Here is a 19,830-nt window from a genome sequence, read left to right on the forward strand (position 1 = left end):
ATCAGTGATACATAATGTTGTCCCGTTGATAATCACGTTAGATCAGAAAATGTTTCAATGTGTTGCCCTAGAGGGCAGTTACAAACAACACATTTTGTCATTTAAAGGTCCAATTTGTAAGAATTCCCAAAGCGTCAGCAATTGACGAGTTGAGAATGAGACTCAAAAATCTACTTTCTTACAAATACTGTAAGACCTTTAATATGGAGGACTTGTTGATCATCACAGACCATAACCTACAGCATTTGTTAAATGACAGAGTGATTTACAAGACTGTTTAGTCATAACTGTAAACCTAATGGCATTTCCTTCCAAGACTCGAACCCCCCATAAATACCCATGCTCGTTATTTATTATCAAATATGTCTGCATTGTTATATACTGATATATCAAGCTGAATTAATGTGCCAACACCATGACTGTCAATTCCAAATACAGCGTTAAAGACTTTACCAAATGATGCCAGCTTCACCATCTTTATTAAATCCAAAAAATAAAAATCCCACCCACTAAAATGGAAAGTCATCATTTATCTTGTCTTTCGTGTCACCCTCTGGCTGTTTTCTCTCTTTAACTTCTCATAACTCTTCTTATTCTTTTTATTCCATTACTGTATTTATTTCTTTATTTTTCCATTCACTTCTCAATTCTCTCTCTCTCTCTCTGTCTCTGTCTGTCTCTCTCTCTCTTGATTAGACAGTTTTATTGTGGAAAAAAGCAGAGTGCAAATGGCCATTAGAGAGCATTTTACTCGTCCCTTTTCCAGATTCAAAATGACAGGCCTAGTGATACGCTGCTAACTTGTGAGTGTGTGTGAGAGAGAGTTTTTGTGCGTGTGTGTGCACCTTCAAACTGCTCCCTACATGAGCTGTATATGTATATATATGGGGCTACAGGCTGCTAATGGGTATGTGTGTGTGTGTGTGTGTGTGTGTGTGTGTGTGTGTGTATGTGTGTGTGTGTGTGTGTGTTTGTGTGTAAAAAAAACACAGCCAGGTATCTAAATGACAGCCATATGAAACTATGTGCAGAGGCGATTGGCCTAGTGTGGGTTTTCTTAAATGATGGACAGGTGGGAAGTCTAATCCCATCAGAGAGTTGGTTAGTCTGTCCCTCAGGGCCCACCCCTGTCTACCGAGTGGGCCCTGATTGGATGATATGATTCTTAAAGTCAGATGGATTGGATTGCCCGAGGCAGGGAACAAGTGGAATGGGCAGAGGGAGAAGGAGTGAAACACACAGAGAAAAAGATTGCAAGTTGAAACCTGAGAGTGAGAGAGATGGATGGTTTGCGTTGCAGGGAGAAAATATACATCTGAGAGAGACTAATAGGGAAAATCCGAGACAAGAAGAGATAGACGAAAGACAGAGAGAGAAGTAACTGTAAATTCAGACGGATCACTTAGCTTGAAGGGAGATAAATATGGATTTAAATAAATGACTCTTGCTTGGGGATATCACCGGGAAATGGGGTTGAGTGGGCGGTTGAGTTTTTGGTACTTCTGAGTAGGTTTTTGCGAAAGGGAAGGGGAGTGGAGTGGAAAAGGGACGTAATACGATGAAAGTTAATTCCATAGTCTGACTATTAGTTTTTGCAGCATTGCATGAAAAAGCTACAATTTTTCATAAGATGCTGCAGAGGTGAACTCAAGTGCCATAATATATGTTTAGTTTTGTTGGTTGGCTTAAAGATATAATATGTACAAATGCATTAAAATGTCTAAAAGTGACAAGACCTTTGATATATGTCTTGTTGAGTCATGTACATACATTGTGTAGTTAAATTCAGGACAACTCTCAGTGAATTCAGTAGCCTACTCACCAGAGACTGGTACTTTCCTCTCTGCAATGTTGTTCATGAAGTAAAGTACATTTCCCATCCAGCTCCGGCTGGCAGTCAACATTACAGAACGTAAAACACTCGACAACGGAGGTCAGCACCTGGGATCACTGCTGCAGTCAGGTTGATAAACAGGAGTGAAGATAAAACCACTTTTTTAATCCTATACATTTGATAATAATCTCTGAGCTTTCCTCCCGTCAGTAAACAGTTCTGGATCAGAGCATGATCCGAACTGACTCCAGGTGTTTATTCTCCAGAGGGTCCTGCTCTCAGACTCTCTAGCCGGCTCTAAGCAGCTGAGCAGCTTGATGGAAAGCTTGCCTGCGGCAGAAGTAACAATCTGAATGTTTAAGTGGATACAATGTAGATATAAAGATGGATCAAGCTGCTAAATATCTGCCTTTTTCTTGGATAAGAGTCTGATTCAAAAGTAGCTTAGAGGCACAGAACATCAGGTCAGAGAGTTGGATGGTGTTGACTGGCAGAAGGCCCACTGGATTTATAAAAGCATAACTTGATACCCAGAATGAATTTCTGTCTGTATTGATAACTTCATCTATGAGAACAACATGCATTAAGAGGGACAGGGAAGCAGTACTGGTCTGTCACCTGACATATTGTTCCTCACAGTCTGAAAAAAGGAGAGATGTGATGTCACATTAGTTCAGTTAAATATATTTTAAAGCAATGACAAATACCTGGTGGCAACAGTGGAACAAGCAAACTATTATAATGTAACACGCGCCGCAGGTGCTTCTCGACCGACAGGGCTGTTGCTTTTAAGGTCTGACGTTAAAAGAATAAGCAGAGTTTCCTTTGGGGGACGGCGCCAAAACAGCAGCAGGTGGTTTGACAAGTGCACAGCAAGAGGTGGGATTGTTACAAGGGTTGCGTGTTCAGGCACATCATATTGAGGCATGAGCATCAATTAACCTCTACAAAAAAGGCGAGAATAAAACATGTCATTTTCTCTGAAACAAGCTGGAGGTCTGAGGGTCAGAGGTTCATGCATGCATAATGTCATATTTTAACCGTAGGCAGATCATTATAAGTCAGAGTATGTACTTGTAGTAACCGTTTCAGAGGAATAAAATTGCTGAAAAACTGCCACTCTGACAAAGGTATCTGAGCATAATGTTGCAACAGCAGAAAATATTTGTGGCTAATAGGGTGTTTGTATATAATGATGGGAAAGGATAATAGCTTTTCTCACAAACCAAAAAAATCATCACCCTGTTTTAAATTTGAAAAACGGCGACATTTTCTCAAAAAAATAAAACGGCTTTAATACCATGTGCATGTTTTTTTCCCCTCACATAGCATCTCTGCACAATTGTTTGTGTGTGTCCCACCTTTGCATAAAAATGTGAATAGGATTCAGCCAGTACTTTCTACCACCACAAACTTTAGTCGAGCCTGAAGTCTTTTTTTTTTTTTTTTGCTTGAAATGCTGCTGAGGAGTTAGGAAAGTTTTCATCAATTGTCTGTTTGTGCACTTGTTGTGGTGCTGCTTGTGGTATCTGATGAAGGTGACGGCAGTTTCTTCCGGCCTCTGTGTTTTCAACACAGTCCTAACTGCTGAGATCCACACTTTTACTTTCTTTTTGCCATTTTTTTTCTCTCTCTACTTTTCCTTTGCTCTTCTTTTACCTCTCTCTGTCTCTTCAATTTTTTTCCTGCTTTGCTTTACTTCCTGTTCCCGCTCCTGTCTGTTGTGCTCTCCCTCTCTCTCTCTCTTTTTCTGTGTGTCTTGCTCAGAAACGGAGAGATTAAATCCATTCTTCAGTGTCCTCAAACCTCCAACTCAGCTGTTTACTTGCAACAACACCAATGCACTGGTTCTAAATCTGTGTGTGTTTGTGTTTCTCTTAGGTTTTGAATAAACACACATGAAACAGTAATTTAAGATCTTGTAGTAATTACGGCTCACTTAAAATATTAATAGCTAACTCTAACTCTTCGATTTTATGTTATCAAATAGTAAACACTCGAAGGATAGTTTATGAACTTTAGAACTTTCCTTATCTTTAAATTTTAAGGGTAAAATTGTGTTTATTATTTAAGGAGACTCACGAGGCTTGTTTTAACCACAATGATATAAAGCTTTTTGAAGTTAAAACCTTCATGTGACGTTTGTGTCCTGCTGTCGCCAAAATGAATGTGACTCTCATATTTAGAAGTTGTTTCAGACTCCGTGGGGATGAACCTAATGTCAAAGTTGTTAATGTTAATGTTTCTTTTTTTTCTGCTGTTTTTTTTTTTTTCCTCTGAGAACCATTAAAATTTAATCTAACGTTATACCCTCTGTGACAGAAACAGAGCAAACAGATGAAATATGAAGCCATTTATCTTGAAAAGTTATTTCGCTGAAATCAAGTTGGTTTCACAGGCAGATTTCCCTAAATGTCAATTCCTACAGCAATAACAATCTTCGACTAGTATAAAAACACTGACAAGGACCATTCTGCATAATGCATACATTAACTTTTGATATTTTAAGTACATCTTGTTCCAAGTATTTCTGTACTTTCACTTATACCTGACTTTTTATTTTAATGGAGTGTTTTTTTATCATGTGGTATTTCTACTTTTACATAAACAAAGCATCTAAATACTTTCTCCACCACTGGTTCCCAGCTGATGTTTGCGTTGTGAGTGTGTGATCTAGTATTCATGCATTAATTCTTTCTGTGTGTCGCCATTTCCACATCATGTGTCTGGCAGCGCTCATGAATCTATTTTGGCACTTTGCTCCACAGCTCTGTGCCATGTGGACACACACACACACACACACACACACACACACACACACACACACACACACACACACACACACACACAAATAATACAGCAAAGAGAATCAAACAGAAGTTTAAAGAGAATTTAAATGGAACAAAAAAGGGAAGGGGGAAAAGAAATGAGAATTAAAAATGAAACAGACAATGAAACTAAAAGCTGCAGGAAGAGAAAAAATGCCATAGATATTTTTAAACACAAGAGCAACTCTCTGTCTCAGTACAAATTGAAAAGGTGGGTGGTTAAAGCATCATATAACTCAACCCTTTTTACCCTTTATCAATGCACTTTTTCACACTAACTGAAGCAGCTGCCAGGGAGCATCAATACCTTGATGCTTTTGTTTTTAAACCTGCAATAATAGGCTCATGACCACTAGGGGCAACAGTCATAACCTGTGATCACAACAAGTTTTAATGGCGACCTTGTTAGCAAACGTTCAAAACGTTTCTTACTTACACATTAAGCAGACACAGGAAGATTAGCGTTTTTCCATGTTTAATGGAAGTCCATCTATCACTGTTTTTGGTCTCCACTAACTCTCCACTAACAGTCTGATGGCGAGTTATCACCTTTCTGTCATCACTAACATACTGTTAATAATCAAAGAAGCTCTGAGGCTTTGTTCTATATGTTATATTACAAGATTTCAGCATTGAGCTACAATCAGGCAACATTCATGACTCTGTACAGTCAAACTAACCAAAAACTTCTCACGTGCTGACTAAACTCAGTTGATAACATAGCAGCGCGACGAGTCCTTGCTAGCTAAGCAGCTAAACTTTAGCGCCGCTCCGTGTTGAGATCCCGCCCTGTGTGGGTCACTGCACTGTCATTGGTCAGGCGAGCACACACTGTTAACGATACAATTGGCTGTAGAGTGTGACAATCTGTCAATAAACATCAGCCAACAGTTCTCCTCTGATCTACATTGATCTCACAAGTCGCCTCTGTTAAGTTTGAACAACGGAAATCCGTCGTAGCGACGGAGCACTTTAATCCATGCTGGCCCCACCGGGCCAGTGCTTGGAGCGTTCTGGTGGCCCGGAAGGTTTTAAGTATGTCCGGGCCACCGGGCCATTTATATTGTCGACCCCTGAAGAGAGACGGCGTTCACATTTATTCACAAGGCACAGCAGCTTAACTTCACTTGATTATTGAAATTTCATGAGACACAGACAGGATCTGTGAGGAGTTCATGTGGATATATGTTCTGTGTTGTTCTACACATCCGGTCACACACACACAGCTCAGGTTCATACAGTTAAATAGACTGGAGTAAAGCAGCCGTCCTTCAGATAAATCCTGAGCTCCATCAGAGCTGTCTAAAAGTGTTTATTTAAGAAGCAAAACATTTAATTATGTTTCCTCTGGAGAGTTTCCTGTGTCCTGTCAAGTGGGGAAAATTATTAAATTATCATTTTGTAAACTCAGATCTCCTATAAATATGAACTGAAAAGTTACAAGGGTATTTCTGCAAACGCTTCAAATTTTGGCAAAAAGAACTAAAACTTGTGCCGTTCAGTCATAGCGCAAAAGTAATTCAGCAAACCTGTGGCCGAAATTACAGACATGGACAATGACTATAGTCGTAGTTCAAGCAGAACCATTGTGCATTCACTTGACTTCTGCTGTCTTATACCTTCATTGGAAACTGAACCCTCCGCAGTAACCAAGTGAAGTTTTCACACTGATTTACACCTGGAATATAAAAATGATTTGGAGAAATAGTTTGAGGCACCAACAGTCTAACATCCCTTTGATGTTAACAAGCGGTAAATCAGGTTTCAGAGAGAGAGGAAGATGAAGAGGGAGACTGTGCGATGGGGAGGGAGGGCAAGGCGGAGACAAAAGAAAAAGAGAGGGTCAAGAGAGGAGAATAGTGGATGTTGGGGTAGATTTAAAGAAAGTTAAAGGAAGAGAAGAAAAAGAAATTGAAAAGAAGAAGCAGAGAGGAGAAGGGTTGGGCACCTCTCCTTTTATGTTCGGGGAGCAGAGGCAGGGGGAAGAAAGCAAAATTGAAAGAAATTAAAAGGTGAGAGGAGAAAGAGAGGAAATGGTTTAGCTCTGATGTACAAAATGTTAACCTCTTTTGAGATCAAAGAGTTTCGTGAGGAAGACAGCAAAAATGTCACAACACTAAAAGTGTATGGTCCTGAATGTGCTTGTACGTGTTTATCAGAAAATTGGGTAGTGTGATCTGGCCCGATCCCCTAAGTAATAAACCAGAACCTGACAACAATCCTGAATATTTGGTATTATTACCAATTAGTTGGTGAGTGTTGAACATATTCAGCTATTAGCTCTGTTCCCATTTCTGTTATGTCATCAGAAAAGATATCTGACCCTGGGAACAGCTGTCTGTAAGTAATGTGATAGCAGTAAGACATAGCTATACATGTGCTGTGCAGGATAGAGAAAACATCAATAAATTACATTGAGATAAGAAAAAAAAAGTTTGAATACCTCTTGGGTTTGGGAAGTGAACAAAACAAATATATCGGTTTTTCACAAAATTCAAGACAAGTGAGACACCTTGTCTGGTCAGCAGCGTGCTACGAATGTGTATGACTGGATAAATATGAAATAGGGTGTTGCTGAAAAAGAGCATAGACAACAGGGAAGATTTCCCCTGCAAATCAATGTTGAAAACAAATACACACATAACAAAACAGACTAATGCAATGCATTTGCAGCAGGACCGAAGGGAGGGAAGGGCTAAACAACTCTTTGTCCAGAAATCTTCAGGTTTGCAAAAGAAAATGAAATGAGGTTGAAAGACATTGAAAGGTGAGACACACAGACAGTGAGAGTCAAACCGAGTGAGACGGAGAAAGTCAGACACAAAGGGTTACATGTTAAATGTAAGGCAGAGAGTGAAATAGGACAGGCTCGGGAGAAAGAATGAGGTGCGCAGGATAAGTGGACTGATGGCGTGTCTGATGTCTGATAGCTTGGAGAGATGAAAGAGGGTGTGGAAGATAAAAAGGGAATAAAACTGAGCGAGGGTGGAGGGATGATAAGTGTAGGGTAAAGAAAAGGGGGGGGAGTTATAACAGGAATGTCTGGAAATTAAAAACAAAGAATCAGAAATAATGAGGGGGTGGGACAGAGAAGAAACATAATGACAGTAAATATTTGCAACGCATTTGTCGCAGTCAGGATTGTTTTAGTTTTTAAGCTCTCAACTGCAGATAACCCTGTCAGAAAAAGTTGCATTTTCTCCTTCTCTTCTCATTTTCTTCTCGTCTTCTTCTCATTACATTTAAAACATTTGGAAATGAATGAAATAAAACTGAAATTAAAGACTCGTGGAAAGGTGTACAATTGCAGGAAAAGTAGATGCCTTTGTTTTCGTTGCATGCTTGCTCTTTGGCTGCATCTCTAAGAGATATTTTGGGAAGAAAAAAACTTGGACAATGTGGATTTGATTAGCACTTGGTTTCACTGTGGAGCAAGAGTTAAGATAATACAGGACATACAGTACTGAATATCTACCACATCACCTTGGCAAAAACCATAACAATATGCCATTGGCTTATGATCATTGCATGAATCCATTGTTGGTGAAACATGTGGGATGATTTGTCCAAAAAAAAGTCATCTCAATCAGTCACACAGTCAGACAAGCAAGGAGGGTGAAAATGAAAGTGACTAAAATCCTGGCTTTTCCATTGTTCTGCCTGTCAGATCGTCTGTAAGGGTGCTGTCCATTTTTTGAAACACAACCATAATAATCCTGTGTCTACAATCATTTTTTTGCACTTCAGTTGCAATTGAATTTGAATATGTTCCTAAAACTAGATATCTGCATTTACATAATTATGGAAACAGAAAGCATGTGGTAGTGCTTTTAAGGACAAGATGTAACTTCTGTCTGATTGATAAATGAGTCATTTCCCCCAGAGAGGTAAACATATACTTAAACAGATTCAGTCTATAGTCTTTTGGAAATAACAAATCCATAGTTTTTTGTTTTAACATAGAATGATTGGGCTATTATTAAGATGCAAAATGAGAGAATTAATTCAGTTAACTATTGTTGTGTATGAATAGACATCATATGTATGAACTCTGAGATATGTGAAGTATTGCATTTAAAATCCTGGCGCAGTATAAGTAAAAGGGTTAAGTATTGTCAACTAAATCTCTTAAAGTATCAAAAGTAAAAGTTCTTGCTCTGCAGTAAAAGGTCCTGTGACTGACATCTTAAAGTCTTTTACATTATTTTGTTTCATGTTACAGTGACGCAGCAATGTGTAAGCAATGTCAGGCCCCTCCTAAGGGTCATCAGATAAGTGTAAGGGGTCATGATGTGATTAATTGGCTAGAAAAGGGAAACAAACTCAGATCTTGAGTCAGTGTTCCTAGAAACTCTCCACCTTTGCAGACAATGTTATCAGAGCTGGGACTAACTCATGTTAAAGATAAATTGAAAAAGAATCCATTAGTCTGTTTTAATTACCAGAAGTGGTAATACCAAGTTAAGTTTTACAATAAGTCTTTACACTTTAGTCCCAAGTCTGAACTTTGATTTTCAAACATGTCATAATCTGCTCTTCAACAAACGTAATGCCATTTTAACAAGAGAACCAATTGAAATGTTGAACGAAGTTGTAATAGACGCTCACATTTTGCAGACTGCAGTATCGTTTTTGTTGATGCACACAAATGAAATTGTGTTTGGTATCATTTTTTCCAACTGGAGCTCTGTAACGTAACATTAGGTGTTAATGCTTTATGGGGTGAACTTGAAGTAGTGATTTTTAAATACCATACTCTTTCCTCTTTGAGCTTGGGTGAAGGTATTTAGTCCAAGTCCAAGTGAAGTCACGAGTCATTGGTGTTAAAGTCCAAGTTGAGTTGAGTCTTTTTTGTTTTTGTTTTTTTTAAGTCAAGTCTAAAGCAGTTGAAATTGTGACCAACTCGTGTGACTGAAGTTTACTGAACCATTAATTACTGAAAGTAATGACACCATGGTTAAGATAACTGATAGTCTCTAACCTACAGTGTGTAACTGTTGTTAAATGTAAGATTATATTATCCATAATTCCTCTCACAGAGAGAAGGTTTCTTTTTGCTCTCTAGCCCTCTTCATATTGTAGAAAAAGATCTCCCCCTAAATCCTTTGGCAGACTCTTTAAAGTGCAGTGCAAAGGTTGCCAGTTTTCCCGTGGGTGTTCGCTGGTAATTATACTAATGTCTTTAAATTAATGTGATTCACTGATTTTAGAATGTTACATGTTGCACATTCAATACATTGCTTCAGATTGCTGGGGGTGACAGTAGACGGATATTCAGAAACCTGAAATGCCACCAAGTGTGGCAAGTAGAAGCTACAGTAGTATTATTAACCTTTTCTTTATAGAGCACTTTACGAAAAAATGTTCCAAAGTGCTTTACAAGATAAATAGAAATGTAAGCAATTAGTGACAAAATATTTTATTTGCTGCAAGATCATGAATGCTCTGATGGAAACTGGCTCCAGGCTTTGCTTAAGGAATGCACAACAGAGGCTGCATCTGTTTCTGTGGCTTGTTTGAGGTCAGCTAGAAATATCAGACTCAGCATGCAGTGGTGTCCCAAACTCAACCCACTTCATTTCTCCACTTTCCCTCTTTTCAGGTTTCCCCAAACTGTGACCAGGTTTTGGTGAACGGTAAAGAAATGCGCGGTCGGCAATCTTTGGCGGTCAACTTCACCTACCTGCACCTCTCTGCTCAGCTTCAGCTCACCGTCTGGGTGCCTAAGCTACCTCTGCAGATAGATGTGTCGGATACTGAGCTGAGCCAGGTTAAAGGCTGGAGGGTACCGATCATCACTAACAAAAGGTAAATTACCTGTACGGCAGTGAAGTCTATAAGCTGTCAAGGCCAAGAGAGGGGAGCTGATGATACATTTATAAATAATAAGCACAATTTATTTTAAGAAATTGTAAATGTAATGAATTTTTTTATCACCTGCTACATAAACTGCTTTCTTATGACCTTGTAGCACAGAGCAATCCAACTGACTTACTCTTTACTCGACTGCTGGCGGCACACAAGGTAGAATGTAGTTTGGAACATGGTGGTGTACGACATATGTTACTTTAATTACAGAAATTATATTCAAGTCTCAGTTTCATTACAATTCATTGATGTTGACGTGTGACATATACATGTAGCTCTTTTATGGCATTACTGACTGATCCAAAGCCACGAGTGCTGCATACACCAACACCAACATATCCAAATATGCAAAAAATCTACATAATCTACACTTGTAATAAATATATAACAACGCACCACACGTCAAGTGTTCTGCAAACTGTAGAAGTTGTTCTCTGCTGGGCAGAAAAGGCAGATATAATCTGAGCTATGACTACAGCTCTTGCCTCGGTCCATGCACTTGTTCTGCTTCAAAGCAGTCAATGCATATTGTTTCTTCAACAAAAAGCACTGATTTTCAGCTTACAAGTTAAAAGAGAAGAGACGCAGACTCTATGAGTCATTGTTGTATCTATTTTTTTTTTGTCTTTTTGTAAATTGTAAGAATTTCACGTGTTTTTTGCGACTGATAGAGGAAAGAAACAGGCAGTGTGCGAATGTGAATACGTTTGTCTTTAGACTTTTGTGTGTGTTTTTCTGTCTTTGTGTGTGCATAATATAGTGCTTATTGAATGGAGCAGTTGATAGCACATGTTCTTCCAGCCAGCCTATGATTTCCTGTGAAGTCAAGGCCTAGCTCTATATAGCTATACTGATGATATCTTCTGTTGCTTTAGCATCATTGCCATGAATGAGGCATTCAGTCACTTAAACACACAAACACACACATACGTCAAAAACACACATGCTCACACACAGACTCTCTCAAAAGGGAGACAGTGCAAGCGGGTCAATAGGATACGATTATCCGTATAAGGATGTTGGTGTGTGTCAGTATTTTCCCCCTATTTTTGTGTGAATGCGTGCATGCACATGCTTGTCCACTGCTGTTGTGTGTTTGTGCAATGTGAAAGAAGGAAGGAGTGTGAAGGCAAAACAATATAAAGGGAAAGAAGGAATGTAGGGCAGAATATAAACTGAGGCATATCAACTGTAGAAGGGCCTTCAGGGCATTTATCTTTCATCTACCCTGCAGTAAGAATGAGAAATCCCAGATGAATTTTGTACAGTAGAAATAAATTATTGTGATAGAAATCTACTTTTTCTTTGGTACTAGATTATTTCTATTTCCATTTCTATTTCCAATTCAGTTTTTTATTATGTTTGTTTTTCTCCTCCTGTGAAGGTTATGTTTGTGTCTGTGGCTCTTTAATTTTTAGCATTCACTCTCTAAAGTTTAACTATTCTTAATGAAATTTGGTGATAATTCAGGACACGAGTCAAGAACAACATTTTAAATAATGTCTTTACTTTATGAGCTAAGATTTTTTTCATGAGCTACTGCACTTAATTGAATTAGAAAAACAGTTGGTACACCTGTGATTGTTCGTCACTGTGTATTTTGATGCAGATGTGGATCAGAGTTGTCTCTATCTCTGTCTCTTTGAGACATAATGTTTAATCAGATCTTTCCACTGAAAGAAATCACAATCTTTTTGTATACTCGAATTCAGGGTTGCAATGGGGGAACTTTAGAAAATTAGCTCTGTCCTAATAGTTCACATGTCTATTTTCTTTTCATGCATGCACCGTTTTCCTCTATATTTGATTGTGCATTTGTATGTGCGTGAGTATGTGGGCGCGGGCGCGGGCGCGTGTGCGTGTGCGTGTGTGTGTGTGCTTCTACTCCCCACCTCCTCACCCTTCTATTCTGTTCTGCTGGGCCTATTTTTCAATTTTGCCAATTTCTGCTCAGATAGCCACCAACCTGCCTCCACGTAGAGACGCAAACAGACCCACATGCACCTCTATCTTCCCTAACCACTATCTCACACAGTGAAACACAAGCGCTTTTAGGCACGCACTCACACACAGACACATCTGCAACTGGGGCACTGGAAAATGGGAAGAGAATTCCTGTAATATTACCCTGGTTCCGCACTCCGGGACAGGTTTAGGACACAGGGGTAGTCCTGTGTGTGTGCGTGCGTGTGTGTGTGTGTGTGTGTGTGTTCTTGTATGAATGCTGGTCTGCATGTGGTATTGTGTAGATATTACACAGAAGGAGGCAAAGAAGAAAGAGTGTGTGTTTCTTTGTATGTTTGTGTATGAGAGAGAAAGAGAGATCCTCCACTAGGGAGTGAGAGAGAGAGGTTTTCTGTTTCAAGACTGATAGTGTATTTAAAGCAGTCTTGTATTCCTTTTTAATTCTGCTTTTGGGAATGATTATTCAGCCCCCTCAGCTGTGGAATATATATATATATGTATATGTATATGTATATTTTAATTGTTTCATCGACATGTGCAGATGAGATCAGAGGAGATTTTTACTACAACTTGTAGAACTACTGCTAATTTCTTGTACTTGAACCAGTTGCAGTTACAGCTATAAAAAAGGTTTTGAAGAAATATGAGATGTTAAAAAAAAAACAAGGTGTGAGTAGTAGACCGACAATCAATGAGGTGGAATCAGTTCATGAAAGGTCATTCCCACATCAAACACTCCACTCGCTTAACCTGTCGACAACCCAGTGCAAAAAGATTTTTTTGTATCAACTGTAATTCTGAGGTCATTAACAGCCTTTGCATAAGCTGTTTCAAGGCTCTGTTGGGGGCAGAAAACACTTATAGTAGCAAAAATGTCTGCTCTTTTAAACCAACATTTCAAGTACATGATACCTGTTTTAGTCTACAAAACCTGACTGGAAAGTTCATCACCCAGTCCAGTTTTCTAGTTAAAATGTTAAACAGAAATGAAAATCCTGTAGAATGATTTTTATTAAAAGTGCAGTTGTCAAAAACATCTGCTTGTCTCCTTTAAGACAACATATTAAGAACATATTGCAACTTTTTACGATGGGATTTGCCTTGTGATCGTTGCTTTAAACATACGAAACATTTTAAATTGTCTACTTTAGATTGTGCGCTCATAGAGGAGAAGTGCGGCTCCATTCACACGGGAAATTTATACATGCTTTTTCAAGAGAGGTATCAATAATTTAGGTATACTTTTTAACAAAAAAACTCACCTGCAGACAGTATTAACAAAGAATGGCACTCAAGGCTGGTTATATTCAAAATAATTTGCTTACCCGGGCATTCAAGGAAATCCACATTACAGGACTTAAGTGTTTTAAAAGAGTTTGAGCTGGATTAACAAATGGCATGTCTCTGAGAGTGTAACCTGGAGCAGAGATTACACAGTATATTACCTGGAGTGTAAAGTATGAAAATGGCATTTAATTACCAGATAATCTCACCCTCACTCCCCTCTTCTCTCTCTCTCTGTCTCATTTATCTCCTTTCCTCCTCCCAGACCTACGAGAGACAGTGAAGATGATGAGGATGATGAGAGAAAGGGCAAAGGCTGCACCCTACAGGTATCGTTTGATTAGTTTGCATATCACACTTTAAAGAGAGTTCTTTAATCATGTTCTTCAATGTCACTATCCCTGAATAAGAGCTGTACTAATACATACTGAACATTAAATGTAACTTTGTATGTAATGCTTAGCTTTGGTTACTTTAAGACTGCTGCTGTGCAGTATTAATGTGTACTATCTTCTATTATCTCACAACAATAAGCCAACATAGTGACATAAGAACCAATCGTGCAGTAAAGAATTGAGAGTCTAATTTAACCTTTCTCTTGACCTTTCAGTACCAGTATGCCTTGGTGCGGGTCCTCACACATTTTGTCGCAGAGCCCTCTGACCCAGGAGGAGAGATGGTCTACATGTTAGGAGCGGACTGGCAAGCTGATATCACTCACTTGGTCTTGGACCAGCTAAAGGTAGATATGAAAGAACTATATCTGTGTATAACCTCACATTCACCAACTCCTCCTAGAAGGAATAGTTCAACTTTTTTGAAAATGTAGTCATTTATTTTCCAAAAGTTAGATGAGAAACTCAATGCCACGTTTTTTAATTCTGTTAATTGTGTACTTTGATGGGTTGGAGGATATGGGCTTCTGACCGTACACTCTAGAACAGGGATAACTGATGAATACAGAGCTATTTAACACTTATTTTAGTCAGAAGATAACGCTTACAGCAGATTTAAATGCTTTGCAACATCCTGTCATGATGACAAGATAACAATAAATTGTTACAGCTCATAACTCCCCCCTTTTACTCCGATGGTGGTTGGATTAAAAAATTAGGTCTCACCCCATATGCACATAAAAAGTTAAGCATTTCATAAAATGTTGAATTTTTCCTTTAACTCCTGTTAAACTCTTCTTGATGTTAATATAAGCACTTTTGTGTACTACTAATCCAGAAGAAATACACAAATTCAACTTGTAGTAGTGGCCAACAGCTGTTTCTGTGCTCCACAGGTAGAAGATCCTCGCATTGCCAGACTGATAGATGGACGAATCTTGATCGGACGGGACCTGGGGATCACCACTATACAGGTATTAACCATCTGTTTTACTCTAGTGATCCAGTTTGTTCTCTTTCACATTAGTTTTTCACAGTTTCAGTTGATATTATCGTATGCGAAACAACAAAAAAACTAGTTGAAGCACAGTTAGACAAGTCTGGAGAAAGACCATCGAAAATGTATGACTATGTGAGGTGCGGTGTAATTTAGCAACTCAGATTGCAGCCATAAGCACTCCAGCGACGTAAACATTATCCTCTCTTTCTTCCTCTCCTCTTCCTTTCCTGCAGTTATAAGCCTCGCCTGCGAGCTCGTTACACAATTAGCCACAATTAACTGTCGGATTTGGCCCTGGCATCTCAGTGTGATGTTCGGCAATTACACACAGACACACACTTACATTGGCGTGCAGAGAACACATTCGCACACTTGCTGAATTCCAATAAGCCGGCCCATTGTGACTGAATGTGACAGTGGAGGACAGTCCTTTGGCTTACTGTCTTGCATTACTCTTATACCGTTACATAGCAGAGCCAAAACCACAAAATATATCGCGGTGAAAACAGTTCTTGTCATATTCAATGCTACTGTTTCACATCTTCATCTTTCATGTAACGATACTTTAAATAAACTAACATTTTCTTCTAATTTGCATGATTGCTGTGTTTTGTGCCTGTGTTAGAAGTGGTTTGGCATTGAATTCAGCGCAGCAGCAGAGAGGGATATCTTGGGGAATTGTGGGAACAGCTGAGTGTGTGTTTGCATCGTTCGTCAGGGGACCGCTGCATGCATGCACGCAGTCACAGACACACACACAGATACAGCTGTGCTCTGTTTGGGAGCCAGGAGAGAGAATTTACCCAGCATTCCCATCGAGATGCCAGAGTCGACAGCCGTCATTTGATAGTTTGACATTTCAATTTTAACCCCCAGCTCCGTCTCCCCGAGTCTCGCCTGTTCCTCTTGCGCCCGTCTCTCTCTCTCTCTTTCTCTCTCTCTCTCTCTCCTATCTCGCCCCCAGTCTCTCTTTCTCGCCCTCTCACTCTCTGGCTGTCTTGAAGAGCAATCCCAGAGCCGTCAATCATTGCATTTTGTTACCTCGCTGAGGGTGGGATTGAGTTTGACGCCCCGACACGTTCGCTGAGAGATTTTCTTTGTACACCAATCAGATCTGCCTGTCCCCCTGTCGCCGGGCGGAGTAGTACACTACAACACGGCGCTCCTAATCTCTATCACTGTCTGTCCGCAGCTCCCTCGCTCCATCTGTACCTCAATCTCTTCTGTGGCCCTCTCTCTGCCCCCTCTCACTTTCTGTCCTCCTCTATTTGTCATTGTCTCTCTCTCTCTGACAACTACTCCATTTATTTCTCTCCCACTCGCTCCCCATCACTCACTCACACTCTCTCTCTCTCTCTCGTCCCTTTACATCCACTCTCTTTTGGTTCCTTAGTTTTGGCCTTGTGCTTTGATTATGCTAAGTTGTCTAGGAGGTGGACGTGAACCCTTTGTTTGTGTGTGTGTGTACTGTTTCCACTACTTAGCGCGTGTTACAGTGTCATCGTGTTAGTTTCCTAACTTTAACAGATACTGCCAGTCTGTGGCCCATAGCACTCGGGCGTTAAGCAGCTCTCACTGCTCCTCCGTCAACGTTACACACTTTACTGTCACCTTCAGGCAGTAATCACTGAGACGACAACAAAAGCTCTTTCATGCGCCTCTCTCCTGTTCTGTCTTCCAGACTCTCCTGTTCTGTACCTGTACTTTCTAATTTCCTTTATTTGATGCAACATGATTCACAATTGTTGTTATCTGGGAATATTTTGAGACAGAAGCTGTCATTCCATCACCTGTCAGACAGCCAGCTTGTCAGTAGCGACATATATTTTTGAGTTGGATTTTCCAGTTGCCGTAAATAGAAAACACTTGACTGTATTGTTCGGGATTTTTCTTTCCCTGGAAAGACCTACCAGACAGAGTGGGTGTTAGAGCAGGAAATTTGCAATTGCAAATTTTTAATGAAAGCTTTGAAGACCTTACATTTGGATGAAATTGCTTTATGCATATGTAGACACTTCTAATGCAGAAAATTTTCAGGGAGCGAAAAGTTTCCTTTTCATTTAAACTTAATTATAATTTGAACCTCCGAGTCACTTTACACCTGTTTATGTGTCGTTTGATCTTTTGTTGCAGGTTCTGTCGCCGCTGTCTGACTCTATCCTGGCTGAGAAGACAGTCACCGTGTTGGATGACAAGGTAAAACAAAATTTCTATGTATTGGCATTACAATTATGTTGTCTTACATCCCATGGTGCAGATGACAGGTTGTACAAAATGACAGAATTGAAGGGCTTAGCCTAAAAATTAAATGAAATAATATTCAAAGTGTCTCACAGAGTTTATTAGGAAAGTCCCTCCGGATACTGAACCCCAAATGACTTATATTTATAGTGTATTGAGCAAAACAGTGTCAAGCTATGGTATGGTATAACAAGGCATGAAAAAGGTAATGTGATTTGTTAGTCTTTAGTTCTTCCTCTGTGGTTCATTTAAGACTTACTTTTATACTCACCATGTTCAGTGTCTTAAAATTGTCTAAATATTGAATGCCGTTCTCTGACTTTTCATTTCATTTTGCCTCAGTACGACAATACTGCTTCAGCTGCATAATTTCCCCAGAGTTTATGAAAATTTCATCACCCAGAGGTTTTGAATCTACTCCACCTTGAAAGTGATTTACTTTTAACGTCATACAAGAGAATCATCTCGGTGTCCCGAACCTCGTCTCTCAGACAAAGACGTACCTTTCTTGTCATTTGTAGACACTAAAAGGGGTTCCAGCAAGTAAAAGTCAAACATTTTCGACGGCTGCTTCTGCAAGTGACTGTCGTATCTCTTATTTGTCTAGGTCACGATCACAGACCTGGGAGTCCAGCTGGTTGCATCTCTGTCCCTCAGTATGTCAGCAAGTCCTGGAAATTACCAGGCTATACAGCTGACAACTACAGCTACAGACCTTCTACACACACCTAAACAGGTAGGATATACTATAGGTACACACACACATTCAGATCAGAATCTCTCCATCTCCTCGCAGGGTTGTATTCATCAGATTTTCAGAGTGTATGAAATGATAAACATACTTTGGACACCTTGCTTCCGGTTGGTATCACACACGCACACACAGACACACACACACACACAGACGGATGGACCATATTTTAAGCCGTTCCAATCTCTACAGTAATACCCCAAAGGTTGTAATCATAGAAGTTAAACAGTAATTCTGTGCCGCGAACATCATATCCCTGCTATCTCTCCCATAATCAGTTTCTAATTAGGAGTGCATAACTCCCAGGCTATAGCACTACTTAACTACAGTTACAACCACCTCAAGGTCTACAGTAAAACAATATTGTGAGCGGGAACCACATAAAGGCAATTAGTTTCTTAACAATGCTCAGTTAAAGTCACAACTGAAACTACATTTGCTATAGAGGAATTCAACACAATTGAAATTAAAAATGCTTTTCCAAACATGGTCACCTTCTGAGCTCCCATATACTGTACATGCTATGTTTCTTGGCTACCATGCCACAAGCTATTCTTGTCTTTTTTTCATATGGTCAAGTGTTATTATATCACACTATCTCAGGCTATTATCCCAAACACCCTCCTTTACTCCCCACAAAGTCCCCTCTCCCTCCTTTCACTTTTATTTTTTTTTAATCAAACAATACCCTGTGTTATAATTTCTATCCGAGGGCTAATTGGACGAGAAGTAGCTCATTACAATGAAAATACAGATTTGATCTTGCATTTTATTCAGGCATTAATTCCTTTTTCTATCCGTCTGGTTTTATCTACATCACTCACCATAACCTGTGGAAATATGGTGGGACTATAAGGAGGGAAAGTAAGGAGGAGAAGAAGACTGAAGTAAAAAAAAAAAAAAAGAGGGAGGGAAAGGGATAAAGTGTTGTTCCTCATGATGGAGCTTAATTACTTTTGTAGGGAGGTTTTCACTGTGTTATACCTACACAGTTCTTTCTGTGTTCTGATTAAAGAAAGCAAAGGGTTTCATCAAGGGAAATTAGTGAGGCAGGATCACTTAAAGACAAGCTGAGAAAATACATTATCTGCTGAACTCTGTTTTTATTTGCTGAGGAGCTGCTGCTGGAAGAAGTCTGTTGACAAAGACATTTTTCTTCCAAGTGTTTGTCCTCATTGTTATGGAAGATATGGAGACTGGGAGAAAAGAGAAAGAAAAAGCCAGTCTGTGCACACAAAGAAGTGGTTTTCAATGTTTACATGTTCACGCTGTGTATTTCCATTGTGCTGGAGACACGATCAAGTAATCATTTCAAAAACATATTGTCACAATGTCAAGCTACCAAGGCCAACAGCAATGAATAGCTTTACCTCATCTATTCATTTTAAAGCAGGACTCAAAAAAACAACAGAAACATTACTGAAGCAGGCTAAAGCTTTTCAAATCTAGCAGGGACAAGCCTGAGTTTTGATGAAAATATTCTTTAAGCTATCTTAGGCCCAGCGCCACAAACTAAAACCTGCAGTATTTATTCTTTGGTAAGTACTTGCCAATCAGAGGCAGAGTAGAAAGCAGTGGGATCCATAAAGAGGCATCATCAACCAATTAGCACAGTCATCCATCTCTTAATTGTAGCAAACATCCTAAAGTTATAGCCATTCAAA

At 39.4% G+C, this 19,830-nt stretch overlaps 1 protein-coding gene across 4 annotated transcripts in view; it reads left to right on the forward strand.

Annotated features, from left to right (window-relative positions):
• Positions 1-19,830, forward strand: part of LOC311261790 (transmembrane protein 132C) — a 247,712-nt gene that overhangs the window by 223,916 nt on the left and 3,966 nt on the right. For all 4 annotated transcript variants that reach the window (XM_084360766.1, XM_084360769.1, XM_084360767.1 and 1 more), the window contains 6 exons: positions 10,265-10,470; positions 14,045-14,108; positions 14,390-14,521; positions 15,071-15,148; positions 17,308-17,370; positions 18,023-18,151. In XM_084360766.1, coding sequence (XP_084216892.1) covers positions 10,265-10,470; positions 14,045-14,108; positions 14,390-14,521; positions 15,071-15,148; positions 17,308-17,370; positions 18,023-18,151 — 672 coding nt within the window. The remainder of the gene's footprint in view (positions 1-10,264; positions 10,471-14,044; positions 14,109-14,389; positions 14,522-15,070; positions 15,149-17,307; positions 17,371-18,022; positions 18,152-19,830) is intronic.

The sequence above is a fragment of the Pagrus pagrus genome (genome assembly GCF_965226575.1).
Source record: "Pagrus pagrus genome assembly, chromosome: 8".
In the NCBI taxonomy this organism is placed as follows: domain Eukaryota; kingdom Metazoa; phylum Chordata; class Actinopteri; order Spariformes; family Sparidae; genus Pagrus; species Pagrus pagrus.